Raw genomic sequence first — 14,015 nt, forward strand, 5'->3', positions numbered from 1 at the left:
TCACCGCCCGGCCTGACGTCACCTGCCTCCTCCCAACGCGGTTTCCGCGGTCCTAGTGCCCGTCGCGTTGGAAAACGTGCCAAGTGGCCCATAATGGTGCAGGCCACTCACTGCAACACTGGCGAGGCCGAGCCACGTCAAGGGAATCAAAAGACTAATTTGCAGTTTTCAGGGCTCCCCATTTCCTTCTGAGCTGCAGCTTGCAGGCCACGCTCCCTCCGTGTCCCCCGGAGCCACCCGGTCTCTATGCTGCGCCCCGCAGTCAATGTCCCCAAGAGAGGGACTGGTGCCCCGTTTGGGATCAGCCAGGAATTTAACCCCAGGGTCAGAGGGCTGCAGGCAAGGGTGGGGGTTGCCTAATTTAAGCAATCCGAGCAAGGTATTTGCAATGCTTCTGTTGCAACACCACCCATCACTACATCCACCCACCCGCTACATCGCTTTCTGGCCCGGAGGAGACCTAGCAATTAAACCATGGCCACCCACCTCTCTGGTTACTGAATGCCACCGCCAAAAAAACCCGACTTTGAACCCCAGCCTCCTGCAGAAGCAGCTGCTAGCTGCCCTGGGCCCCCTGCTTCACTGGTGGCTGCCTGGGTGTTAGGTCTGTGCGGTGTCAGGGTGCATGGTATCAGAGACTGATTCATCCCTTGAGCTCTATCGGACAGGGATGACCCTCCCTCCCGTAGGGGTTAGATCCATCATGGGATAGAGCCTATGAGTCACGCTGCAAGAGTGGGTTGCAAGAATATATGAAAGGGCGGAGTACAGGCTTTAAAAAAGGATTCACATGCTTTAAAAAGAATGGATCCTCCATTAAAGGAGAAAAAGAAAAAAGAAAAAAAAAAACACCCCACAGGAAACCAGGGCTTTTCCCTTGAAGGCTAGCAGAGCTCCAGGCTCTGAGGGGCTGCTGTGTCCCACGTACCCACCAGAGGGCTGGGGCAGCAGGTGGGGAGTGAGGGGCACTGGTTTGGGACTAGCCGACGATGTTTACAACTGGGTCCTGGTACAAAAGAGGTTGGGATGACCTCCAGCGTGCTCTTCCAGCCCCACTGCGCTTCCGATTCTATGAAACCGTCCAACGGCAAAGCACCGATATCATCTGCACAACCCACCATGGCTGGCTGCTTCAGTGACAGCAGCATTTGAGCAGAACAGTATTTATCTAACTACCAGAAGCCTTGATCCCCTGAACTGAGCCAAGTCTTAGTCATTAGAGCAGCCATTTTCCTGAAAATGACTGTCCTCTTTTCTCTCAGAAGCAACAGGCTGGCTTCCTTCCAAGGCACTTGCCTAATTTAAGCAATCCTATCAAGATATTTGCAATACTTCTGCTGCAATGCCACCCATACCTACATCCACCCACTCCATAAATTGCTTTCTATACTGGAGAACACAAAGCAATTGAATCACATCTACGCATCTCTCTGGTTACTGAGCAAGATCAGCAACAAAAAAATCCCACTTTGAATTCCAGCCTTCCCCCTCAGATTTCACTGAGGGCAACTCAAGGGCTTCAGTGGAAACCAGACATTTCAAATTCTTAACACTAGCCAGTAGCCTTCACGTTACATTTCCTATCTAGCAAGATGTGCAGCAGAGGGCATCATTAGCATAAGCTGGTAGCATACTTCACTTAAATGTGAGAGAAATGGGGATCTCAGACTTGGAACAAGTGGACATGAATCTGTAATTCAGTTAGAGAGATCTTGCACCTCAGGCCCTAATCTGCTTGTGCTCCTATCCTCACCCCCAAGAGATTAAGTGCGATTGCAACCCAACTGGACAAGTGAGTCCAAGTTAAAAAAATGCATTTAGGAACAGGCTCATCCCTGCCACCTAGCATGCATGAGTCCCATCAGTATGGAGGATGACATGGGTAGAGCGGGTAGCCTGCCTCCCCTTTGATTTAGGTCAATGCAAGGCCTTTGCTCCAGGAAGACTGGCTCATCTTACAGCATATATTTAGATAAGTTCACATATCAGAGGACTGGAGCACTGTAGGGCAGGACTCAGTAACTGGAAGTGGTGGTAGACAGAGCCCCTGGACTGCTCATGGCACACTGGGAATGCAAATCTTGACCACACAAGTCCCAGCCCATCTTACAACCACCGCAGCTGCTCTATCACAAGAATTACTTAAAGCCCACTTTATACAAACTCAGAAATCCAGTTTAGCATCTAGCTTTAAAAGCTGACCTTGTTAGACTGAGGTCAGTAGCTAGAGTAAGCCAACCTTGCACTGAAGCACAGTAGGAATATTTGCCATCTTAGTCCCATAATTACAAGGTCATTTTTAAATACTCTTTTCTAAAGAGATGGAGAGAACCAGCCTCAGGCCCACAGCTAAGCAGTTTCTAGCACAATCTGTGGCAGACTTCTCTACCAAAAATGTGCCTGCAGAGGCTAGTCTGACCTCTATGTCCTGGATTCTCCCTTCAATCTCTCAGATGACATCCCTAAACTAAAAGATAATAGGCCCAACTCATACCATTCACACTCTCTGGAGCAGTTACCAATAAAAGACAAGCAGGTAGAATCAAATTTTAAAAGTTCAGCAACTTTAAAGCTACTGAAGTGATACTGAGAGTCCATGCAAATATTCATCACCATATCAAATTTATTATTCCAGTGGCACTAATACACTTGTTGATGTTCATGATGACAATCACACTGCACAAGAGCTTCCTGCCTTCTAGTTTCTGCCCAACTAGACATTCCCTTCCATATCCCCCTCCCCTGAACAAACCCACTACAGGCCATTAACCCAAGCAAACCCCCTTAATGCACTTGTCCTGCTTGGCTTGCAATCTGTTGGCTCCAACCTCTCCAAGAGGATCACTCAATGCCCAAGTGCTACCCACCCCAACCCCAACCATACCACCGTTTGCCAAATAACCCCTGCAGGAAGGAAAACAGAGCTGCTTCCTTCATTGTGTCAAATAAATATGGAGCCAGGCAACTCTAGTTGCATCAAGTGGAAATGTTTTAAGTTACAATGGCACCGAGTGGGACCCCAATGCATCATGTTCAACACAGAAACCTATAAGGCTGAATATTAATGAGGTTTTTTTTCCTCCCCTTTTGAAAGTCTCAAATTGCTATGAAACCAATTAGGTGTTAATGCAAAAAGATGGTCACTGCAGTCTACCATTTGCCTGCTGCATTGATGTTACACTAGTTAGGTTTATTCAGAGTCCAACAATAGTGACTTTGAGCTGATGTTGGTGGGGAATCTTTTACAATTTGTCCAGGAAGTTGTCCAGTGCTGGGATGCCTTCTTTCAGCCCTTTGCGTTTGCGGGTCTCAGCTACAACTTGGCAGGGACGGCTGGTGCTGTCGAATGGGTCCCCAGGCAGGATCTGCCAATGGTCGAACACGCACTGAGGGAAGGCCTGACCACCTGTGTTGGATCTCAAGTCAGCTGTGAAGCCTATGGAGGAAAAAGGATGGGTAGGTGTTTAGACAATGGCATTCAAGTGTCTAGGATGGAATAGGATGGCTAGAGGTTTACTCAAGCTTATCCCTCAAGGACACCTTGAGCTTGGGCTTCTGGAGCTCTGTTCCTCCACACTTACCAAAAGACTCATTGACAGGCAGGTAGGCCTTGACAACAAACATGGGAGTACCAGCCACCTGGGACTCCTCAAAGACATGGCCACGCTTCCTGTTCAGGACACCATAGATGCCACCAACTACTTGCTCTGGGCACTGGAATAGCGAAAGAAAAAAGACGACATGGGTTACAGAACTGCCAGTTCCTGCTTTCACCTCTCAATACCTTTGAACTTAAGCCCGACTCCTCCATAACTACAGCCAAGCAGAGTCCACATACCTGGATTTCTACAAGATAGATGGGCTCCATGAGTCTTGGCTGTGCAGTAAGCACACAGGCATAGAGGCACCTCCTGGCAGTAGGGATTATCTGCCCACCACCACGGTGGATGGCATCAGCATGCAGGGTCACATCATGCACATCAAAGCGAATTCCACGCATGTTCTCCTCACACAGAGCTCCCTGGAAGAACACAGCAGAAGCATCAGTAAACAGCTCAAAGTTATGCCTCTCTGTAGCTCCCATCGCATATGCCATCACAAGCAAGCAGGTCCTAGAGGAAGACACCTCTAGACAAGTACTTTAACCAGGACTTTAACCAGATCAAATCACCAATGGCTTAGAGATGGTCATGTTCTGGCCAGGCACTCAGCGAGCATGTGTTCCAGACCAAGACAGTATAAAAGTTTATTATTGTTGGTATGGCAGGCCGACATCCTCAGAGATTTAAAAAAGGCAAGTTTTAGCAGGTGCTAGTTGGCATTCAATGGCACTGCAATCCAACTAGAATCTGCACTAGCATACAGCCAACTCCTACCTTAGATTTGTGGGACAGCAACTGGCACTTGCCTATTGCTTACCTCTTTAGTTGCCCACTGGAAGCCAGCCACAACACTGTCCTTGATTTCGTTCAGGTACTGCACTCCCTTGGTGATGTCAGTCAGGATGTTGGGGCCAGTGCCATCAGGACCAAAGCACCAGATTTTACGGGCTTCACTAACATCCCACTCATACTTCTCAGCTAAGTAGCGAGCACGCTGCTTCAACTCCTGGCGGGCAGCCACATCACCTTTGTCAATGTCCTCAGCCAAACCGTCTGGGAAGGGGCGGGCCTTCATGTACAGCCGGTTGTGTTTGTTGGGGGACTTGGAAAGGCACATCACATTGGATTCCTCGCTGACCGTCTCACGGTAAGACACCACAGGGTCAGATTTCTGCACAAGAAATCAGACAGACAGTGCATCTCCAGAGGTTAAGTCAGTAGCCACGTCATGGCCATTATACTTTCAAGTGCTCAATATCCAGCTAAAGGTTTGCTTGCCACTAAAATCAAGCCTGGTAATGACCAATATTCAACTAGTTTACTGGCTAAAGCTTTAAACAGCCATCTTTTTTCTAGGACGGTTTCACACCACCCACTTGGTAAAATGGGAATGATGCCCAGAATCTCCCAAGTCACATGAAGGCAGGGTTAAGATATCAATGGTGAACTAGAGCTAGTCAAGCCTGTACTCAAATCAACTTGTCCTATAGCCAAGGCGTAAAGGAGCTGTAGTATTCTTCATACAGCTGCCACTTCCTAGATTTTGCTTGCACGCCTAGCTATTGTGAAGAGAGCTACATAGGCAGGCAGTCCTGTGTTTCCACCCATCTAGAAGCTTACAGGCTAAATAGATCTGCAGCTACTTCATTCAAGAAGTTCAGTTCTTTCAGGCTTTTAGAGGATGACAGAATGCAGAGATTTACCTTAATTGGAATGCATGCATGGTCCTCTTCCAGATCCTTCAGGCAGATCTCCAAATGCAGCTCCCCTGCACCAGCTATGATGTGCTCGCCAGACTCCTCAATGATGCACTGAAAGCAAAAACCAATCAATTATACAGATGGAAGAACATCCTACTAGATTACCACCCCATCTCCTGCACCACTCACTTATATTTCAGATATTGCTAGCTGAAAGCTCACAGGCAGCAAGTGGTCCTTTAAAACTAATCTAACTGCAAGAAGCAGTTGGCTAGTGAGGCATGTCAACATTTTATTTGCCAAGTTAACAGCATTTAAAATTTATGACCAGCAAGCTCCAAGATGCCAATAAAGTGCCATGGGGGACCTTGGGCATGCTGCATCACAAAGAGGGGAGTCACCATAGCATATGCTAAAAGGAGTTGCACCTGGGTATAAAAGTCTCAGCTTTAATCTCCAGGAATCCTTCCACACCTCTACAGGCTACAGATTTCAGCTGTGTTCAACTTTGTTCTGGCAGACTTGCACCGAAAGAAGGATGGCAGTTCCCCCTCAAAACTACATGCAGGTGACTCCCAACCCCTACTGGTTCTACAATATGCTGCAAGTTTTGGCTCTCATTTCTACTATAGTCAGTTATCATGCCTCCAGGCCCAAAGAGAGCACACTGGTCCTTTTTTAGGACAGGGAGTTGGGAGAAACACTTGAGTGGCCACTTGAACTCTGCCTGGCAACTGGTATTTCAAGGGATGTTTCAGACACTTACTTGCACCATAGGGTCAGACTTGGCCAAACGTTTCAGCCCTTCTACTAGCTTGGGCAGGTCAGCTGGGTTCTTTGCTTCAACAGCCACACGCACCACAGGACTGACACTGAACTTCATCACTCTCATGTTGTGAGCATGCTCAAAGGTGGTGATTGTTCCAGTCTTCACCAGGAACTGGTCAACACCGACCAGACCAACAATATTACCACAAGGCACATCCTCAATGGGTTCAACGTAGCGGCCCATCATCAGAATGGTCCTGCATTACAAGCAGCAATGAGTAATGCCACAGGGAGAGGGTTGTTTTTGTTTTTTAAAAATGGGAGCTCTCCTGTGGAATGGGGAGAGGTGGATCCAGCTCAGCAGTAACAAAGCTATAAAAAGCTAAGCACCTGGGCTTGACTCATCTAGACAAGTTGGGAGGTGGGCAGATAGTTGAATGTTGCCTTTCACTCTCTCTCTCTCTCAGGTAATGAAAGGCACCTCTCACAATGCTAGAACTGCAGGAGTGAGCATTTCATCCTTTAGCAGAGTAGTGTTATTATAGTTCTATAGTTAGTTTCCAAAAAACAAGCCATGCACACCAGCTGTGCCTAAGTCTGGCTGGTACTGACCTTTGGATTGGCTTCAAGTACAGGTCTTCCTTCTTGCCAGGTGTATAGTTTGGTCCCATGATTCTGACTTTCAAGCCAGTAGAGACGAGACCAGAGAAGACACGCCCAAAAGCATAGAAGCGGCCCTTGTCAGAGGTTGGCACCATTTTAGAGATGTACATCATCAAGGGGCCTTTGGGGTCACAGTTCTTAATACCTGGGAAATGGAGGCAGACAGTGTTAAACTGTTTGCCAAAGCAAAAGAACACTAAAAAACACTAGGGTGAATGATCGGGTCCTGTATTCTGAGACATGGGCACTACACAGGCTAATCTCCACATTGTTGGTTAGCCCAGCTGGCAAGGAAGAGAGAAACTGTGCATCAAGCAAATCACACATTAAAAGTCTAGGCTGAGGTTATCCAGATGGTAACCACCCTGTCTGCTCAGGCTAACCCAAGTACTCAGGAGCAAGAGCTACTAACAAGCTTATCAGATCCACACTGGCAATGCTGCAGATGTAGGAATCTACAGCTTTAGTCCTGCTGCACTGCAGCAACACAGAAGTAGCTCAAGATTAGAGAGCAGGGGTAGCCAAGCAGTGGCACAGGTGCCACACCTGGGAGGCACATGGCAGGCTGAGGAGAGGGCAGGCAGCACAAGGGCACATACAGCAGGGAGCAAAATAGTGCAGCAGATCAGGTGGGAATCAGGAAAGGGAGTGGCACTCAGGGAAGTGCCACCTACTGGCCTTGTATCATCTGCCAGAATGGTTGGGACCCACTGTTGAAGATCTCCAATGCATTTGAGCAACAAAGTGATACAGTTCATCATACCCATGGCAGCCTCGTCGTCAGGGGGTCCCTCGTATAGCAGCTCGCAGCGGTATTTCTGAGCTGTAACAGGAGATGGGAGGTGAATGGTGATCATCTGCAGCAGAGCTTCTCCAGCAGGTAGCCAGCGCCTCATCACAGCCTGATGAAACAGAGTTCAAAGCCCCAGTAAGTCCATGTATACCCCCCTCCCCTTACCCCACAATAGCTTCTCATGACAGTTTAAGCAGTCCTTCCAAGCTGGAGTATTGTCACAGTGTAGTAAGATTAAATGAACAAAATGTTATGACCAAGCTAACTGCCAGGCCCTGTTTGAGGCCTCAGATCAGTTCTTACCTTCAGCAGGGGTTTGCCCTCCTTGTCCTTATCCTCACTATCCAGCTTGATGTCTAGTTTCTCAATCAGTTTAGCTGTCTCCTCTTTCTTGAAGTTCATGATTGCATCAAAAACCTAAAAGCAAGAGAGTTTAAAGTTAGGAGGGAATACATCAAGTAACCCAGTCTACAGACAAAGCAGCTCAAGGCCGCTTTCAGGCAAGCCAGGAAGCGGCAACTGAATTGCATTCATAGCAACACTGGTATCCATCAGTTACAAGGCAATTTAAAAATCAGACAGATCCACTTTTGGAAAGGAGGAACTCGCAGCCGCTGCTGCTGCTGCACAGGGGAGCCGAGCTTGTGTCAGATATGCAATTTCTTCAAACTAACAAGTCAGGTCAAAGTGAAGAAATTTTTCATCATCACGCACACACTTGCTGTCTCTGGAGAACAGAGGCACAGTGCACCCCCACTGTTATGGGAGGCTGGGCCCAAAAGGTAGGTACCTTGAAGATGGGGTCTAGGATCAGTTGGCAGAAAGTTCTGGGCAGTTTCTTTCCATCAGGGCTGGTGGCAGATTTGCTGAACTTGCCAGTAGCAGGATCAAAATATCTAGGGGGGGGGGAGGGAGAAAAAAAAAAAAAAAAGAGGTCAAATCGGAAGGTTAGGGTGGTGCACATTTGCCTACTAGCATTGCAGTCTGCTCGTCTCAGGATTAAAGTTCACCAAGCCAAGGTCCTGCTCAGAGAAAAATGCCAAGTCTTCCAATATGGGGGATGCATTTCTCCATTGGTCACTTACTTGCAGGAGGCCGATGGATCTGACTATACCCACTATATTCAACTTCTAACATGGGTCTGCTTGGGATTTGATTGGAAGCCATTCATAGCACCAAGAGCCCACATGAGATGTCTTACACCACCCTGCCACCATCAGGAGTAGCATCCAAAGGCCTGAAATTTAATACTTTGTTATTCTCAGCCCATAGGTTCAAGCCTCACTCCTCCAAAGAACAGAACAGAGCAGGCTAGTGTGCATTATGGAGTCAGTGTCCCAACAAAGTGTTTCAAGCTGTAGTCATTTCTCTTGCTTAAGTAGTACTAGATTGAAGAGAAGCAAGCTTGAAACCCCTCAAAAGCACTGTCAAGACCAGGACTTGAGGTGACTCACCTGTCTCCCCACAGCTTCTTCATCATATCCTCTACTTTCTTGGCACGGTCAGCAGGATTCAATTGAGCATCACCCTTTGCAGCAAACTTTGCAACATACATCTCAGCAAACTGTTTCAAGGTGAAAGCCCAGCCATGCAGGCCAGAACCAAAGCCAACAGTACCTAGCACTGGATCAATCTGGAAGATAAGGTCAAGAGACAGTGAGGAACTGACAGAATTTAAACACAAGTTATGCATATGCCAAGGGTGTCCTAACTATGAGAAATCTGATGTTAAACCTTAACTGGTAAGGCATGGCAGCCAGGGAGACTTCGTTTGTCTGAACATATGACTTCTGTAAGCGTAGCTTTTCAGAGCTAGAGGACATGCAAGCCCCTGCAGTTTTGGCTTCCAAGCTACAATATGCCAAGTAACTCAATTTCAGTTGTAAAGGAAAAAAAGAGATCAAACCCCAGGGACATTAATTATACAGACTTGCCAGATATGAGTGCAGAGACAGACTTTGCTAGCAGCTACCAGGTCCAATTACCTGTCAAGCGGTATTTGAGGCCCAGATTATGAGGTTCTGGCAGCCCAGAAGACCAGCTCCTACATGAATGCCTGCTGGTTTTCCAATTCATGTAACTAGTTCTTGCTGTACTAAAAGAATTTTATTGATCAAGTCACTCTTCAGGGTCTGTTCTAGATGCCTGAACTGTAAATAGAAACTCTTTCCTACAGGAATAGAAAGGGATCAGAAATACAGTATTTAAATCAAACTGACACCTTTGCTTCAGAAGCATGTTAAGTCATTTCATCCATCTCTGTAGGCCACATGTGGTGTAGGACCAGTCCACAGGCTGGATCAGGGCCATGAACCCCCTTTCTCTATATCTGTCCCCACACATACCTAATCTGACCGGCACTCCAGCCAGTCTGGAACCTGCACTGTGCACAGCATGGATCAGACACCGATGCCACAGGCAGCAGTCTGGCTAGAGTGGCTGCCATACTGCGCAAAGTTGCCACCCTGGCAGCTTTGGAACTGAGCAACACATACAGAGTGGCTGAAGTGGGCATACGTGGTACCCGCTCTACGACAAGTTACCAGCCAAGATGGAGATGTTGTAGTAATGTCTACTGTAAACTGGAGTTCTCTGTGCTAAAAGAGACTTCCAAACAGATACTGCTCCTCCTTTCCAAGACGAGGAAGCACTGCTAATAGGCTCTTATTAAGACCCAAGGGTAACTTTAGGATAGAGCTCACTCTAAATACAGGCCTCAAGGCTTGTTCCTTACCATGATGTTTCCCATGGGGCCACTTTCTCCTTCTCCGTACGTGGAGATGATGACATTGACATTCTCCACGATACGCTGAAATGTCTGGTACAGTTCCTCTGGATCCAACTGCAGCTCCAGCAAGGCTCGGTCCATCTTGTTCATCATCAGGACAGGCTTGATCCTCTCAGCAATGGCCTGACGTAGCACAGTCTCTGTTTGTACGCACACACCTGGGAGAGGACGACTAGGTGACTCCTGCTGCAGGGCTAACATTCAAGCCACTACATGATCACCAAGACTAGTAGTGTTAAGTCTTACCAGACACACAGTCTACTACAACCAGAGCACCATCAGTGACACGGAGAGCAGCAGTAACCTCTGAAGAGAAGTCCACATGCCCCGGAGAGTCAATCAAGTTAATCAGGAAACCAGAACCATCTTTGCTCTGCTTGATGAAGGCCAAGTCATTCTCAGACAGCTCATAGAAGAGAGAGATAGCTCTGAAAATAAGATACATAAAAAGGGCAGCAAGATTAGAAAGATCATCTTTACATGAGCCATCTGTTCTCAGTCTAGGAGAGGTAGTGCCAGTAGAAGCACCTACTTATCTTCCCAGGAGCAGATGTGCTTATTCTCATTTAACTATGTTTGTAGCATCCTTTGGTGTGAAAAAGGTGCTCAGTTTTAATAGACATTGCTGCTGGCAGAGACGTTTAGCTGCCTCAGCTGGAAATGCTCAAGAACTAACAACTGACTATCAAAAGAGCTGTATTAAACCATCATTTCTGACCATTCCAATTAACACCATCATACGACTGCAACTCATATTTACATGGGAAGCATTTCATTTATTGTTGGCAGCACTCAGGTTTCAGCACAGACAAGTCAGTATTTGTATCTTAACACCTGTAAAAATACACTCCCAGTACTCTGAATGACAAGGAAATAAACTTCTGAAGCTACAGAACAGTTTGGCTTTGTAGTTTCTTCTTCCAATCTCACATCAGAAGCAAGACTAGAACTCTGAGGTCCCTGGGTTTCGGTCCTGAAGTCAGACCATCGCAGATACGCATCCGAACATCAAGATGCTTGAAGGAAAACAACTTACGTGGATTTGATAGTGATGCACCTTTCCTGCTCATCTTTTCTCGTGTCAGTGAAGCGGGTCTCACCAGCACGGGCTGAGGCAATGATACCAGCTTTGCATACCAGAGAGTCAGTCAAGGTGGATTTGCCGTGATCTACGTGGGCGATCACAGACATGTTTCTGATGTTGGCCTTTTTGTCCATGATGGCCCGGATCTGGTCTACTGTAAAGTTCACCTAAGAAAAACATAGCACATAACAGATTTAGTTCTTCCAGAAACTCCAACCAGCCCCGCCAATACACAGCAGGGCCAAGCCAAGTCCTGCTGACATCCATTCCAGTTGCTTAGCAGACATCACAAGGCTGCTCAGAGAAAACTGCAGCAGAAAGCCTACAACAAAAGAAACCTCGCTCTCTCAGCACCTTAACAGGGCTTCCACAAGAATGTTCCCAGGGGTATTATAATGTCTAAACGGAGGGGAGCTAGTTGTTTTCCTTCAAGAAGAGCCTACATGCAAGCACAGCAGCTTCTTATGGCCATGAAACAACCCAGTCATTTCACCCCATCCCCACTGAGGGGCCAGGTGCTCCCCCAGGACACCTGCCATGCCAGCTCCCTCAGATTTTCCCACAGAGGTAACCAAGTATTGCCGCTACTGCAGAGTTACATAAGACTGCCGCCTCACTGCAGGAAAAAATATACGTCCCATGCTGCAATACCTCCTCTGACCAGAGAGGAGGGAGGTTAAAATACATCCTAGCCTCCCCACGCCCTGCCACATCATTCTTCCAGCAAAAAGAAAAGCCCCAAGCGCCTGGATCAAGGGACGGGGGGCAACTTCCCAGCCCCACAGCCAGCACCCAGATGGGGAGGGGCAGCGGCAGCAGACCCCTGTACCTGGAAGAGGGGAGTCAGAGCCACGAAGCAGCTTCATGCTGCCGGGCAGAGGGGCCAGGAGGGCCCCAACCCTGCCCAGCGCCACACTCAGGGGGCACAGGTGTACACTGTGGTGGGGGGGGGCAGGGAAGAGGCCTTTGCCCCCCCACACACACACCTATCCCCTCTTCCTGATTGCCCTCCCCTACACCTGCCCCCCCGACTTCCCTCCACCTGACCCCCCCACCCCGCCCGCAGGCCGCTCCCCCCGCCGCTGTGAGCCCAGACGCGGCCATATCCCCCAGGCTGGGCGGCTCAGGGCCCCCCAGCGCCCCCCAGCCCCCGCGGGGGCGCGGACGCCTCACCATGGCGGCGGATGGCGGTGGATTCCCCGAGGTCGGAGAAGAGGAGGGGACCGGTAATGGCGGCGGCTGCGGCCCTGTCTCGCTGGTAGGGACAGAGCGGGCGGAAGAGGACGCTGACGTCAACCTCGCGCCTCTTATAGGCCGGAGCCGGCCCGGGGGCGGGGAAAGCGGGTAACCGGGGAGGCGGCGGGCGCATGCGTGAGAGGCCGCTCTAGCTCCAGCCTCGGGGGAGCTTTATGATCCGGAAGGGCTGGTTTCGGCTCGCTAGGACCACGTGGCTGTTTCAGGCGGTGCCGTGTGGCAGCCCAGCTTCGAGCCTGAGCCTGCAGCTGGTAGGCGAGCAAGGAAGCCAGGAAAAACCCGGAGTCTGCGGAACTGCGCTGAGTAATTTACGAGCCCTTGCGGCGGTAGCCTGATTCTCTGTTCGAAACTGGTGTGATCCTGAACAGACACGACTCAGCATCTGACTGCATCTTCCTCGGTAGCACCTTTGTGGGGTGGATGTTGTCGGGGTGGTGTGAGACGTGCTAGCAAAGCTGCTGCGCTTCACGAAAAGCCGAGAGATCAAGAACAGCGCGACCAAACCTGGATCTTGGCAGATAAGGTTCTGGAGGTTGATGCGATCTCTTATGAGACGAGCTAAGTAGTTGGAAAAAATGTTCTTTGCAAGCTTTTGGACACAAATGCCCTTCTTCAGGCAGAGGGAGAGTTGCATAGGTAAAGGAGTGATAAGGAGATTCCCCAGTAGCTGCCTTGGGGAAGGGCAAACCAGCCCCACTGTAGGGGGGGGCCCAAAATTTTGCAACCAATGTTTTTTGGGGGGGGTGAAGTCTTTGCAAGGAAGTGCCTCTATTTGCATTTTAACACTTGACAAATTCTCCCAAGTAATATTTAAAAAATCCATGATACAACTGTGGTGGATTAACATTTACCTGAGTACCTCTAAGGGGCCCTAAATTACTCTTACCCAGGCCCTCAACAACCTGAAGGCCACCACTGCTCTCCCTGTGCTCCCCCAAAGAAGGGTGCCTGTACTCAAAAGCTTGCATAGAACAATTTTCCCAACTATTCCTTTAATGTAATAAAAGATACTACATTTACCCAAACAACTTTATCTGCCTACACCCTTAGACAAACCGGTCTACAACCAATGCCCCTGAGTCCTGAATCTTGGCATTCACTAGACAACCCTCAACTGGGAGGGGACAAGTGATGATCACTCCTTTAACACGCAATAAAAATGAATTCCTTCTTTGCAAAGTGGTGTTTATCTCCCTAGGATGCGCTTAGCCAGGATGATGGGATTTGACCTTAGGACTTTGCTGCCCTACAGGTGAATCACTTTTAAAGCAACCTGTAGGTGTAATGAATGAGTTGTAAGTAAGGTCAGCTGCTTCCCTTGCTATGGGCAGTGTAGCACTGATTTTGCTAGAAAAAACTGGGC

The 14,015-nt window shown here is 48.6% G+C and overlaps 1 protein-coding gene across 1 annotated transcript; it reads right to left on the minus strand.

Annotated features, from left to right (window-relative positions):
- Window positions 1–2,603: 2,603 nt before the first annotated feature.
- EEF2 (eukaryotic translation elongation factor 2) lies at window positions 2,604–12,775 on the minus strand. The gene is made up of 15 exons (XM_019556973.1): window positions 12,572–12,775; window positions 11,351–11,565; window positions 10,561–10,742; window positions 10,261–10,472; window positions 8,981–9,159; window positions 8,317–8,422; window positions 7,830–7,943; window positions 7,497–7,635; window positions 6,683–6,878; window positions 6,069–6,327; window positions 5,306–5,413; window positions 4,420–4,773; window positions 3,839–4,021; window positions 3,582–3,714; window positions 2,604–3,436 (listed from the first exon to the last, which is right to left on the minus strand). Exons 1-15 carry the CDS (start codon window positions 12,572–12,574, stop codon window positions 3,243–3,245), a joined length of 2,577 nt encoding a protein of 858 aa, XP_019412518.1. The 5' UTR covers window positions 12,575–12,775; the 3' UTR covers window positions 2,604–3,242.
- Between the last annotated feature and the right edge of the window lie 1,240 nt (window positions 12,776–14,015).

This window comes from Crocodylus porosus, unplaced genomic scaffold (assembly GCF_001723895.1).
Source record: "Crocodylus porosus isolate Cpor-Errol unplaced genomic scaffold, CroPor_comp1, whole genome shotgun sequence".
In the NCBI taxonomy this organism is placed as follows: domain Eukaryota; kingdom Metazoa; phylum Chordata; order Crocodylia; family Crocodylidae; genus Crocodylus; species Crocodylus porosus.

Coding starts and splice junctions, on each gene's coding strand:
- EEF2 (XM_019556973.1), bottom strand. Junction 8,423..8,980: donor AAGAAGCTGTGGGGAGACAG/GTGAGTCACCTC, acceptor CCCCCCCCCTAG/ATATTTTGATCCTGCTACTG. Junction 7,944..8,316: donor TCCTAGACCCCATCTTCAAG/GTACCTACCTTT, acceptor TCTTGCTTTTAG/GTTTTTGATGCAATCATGAA.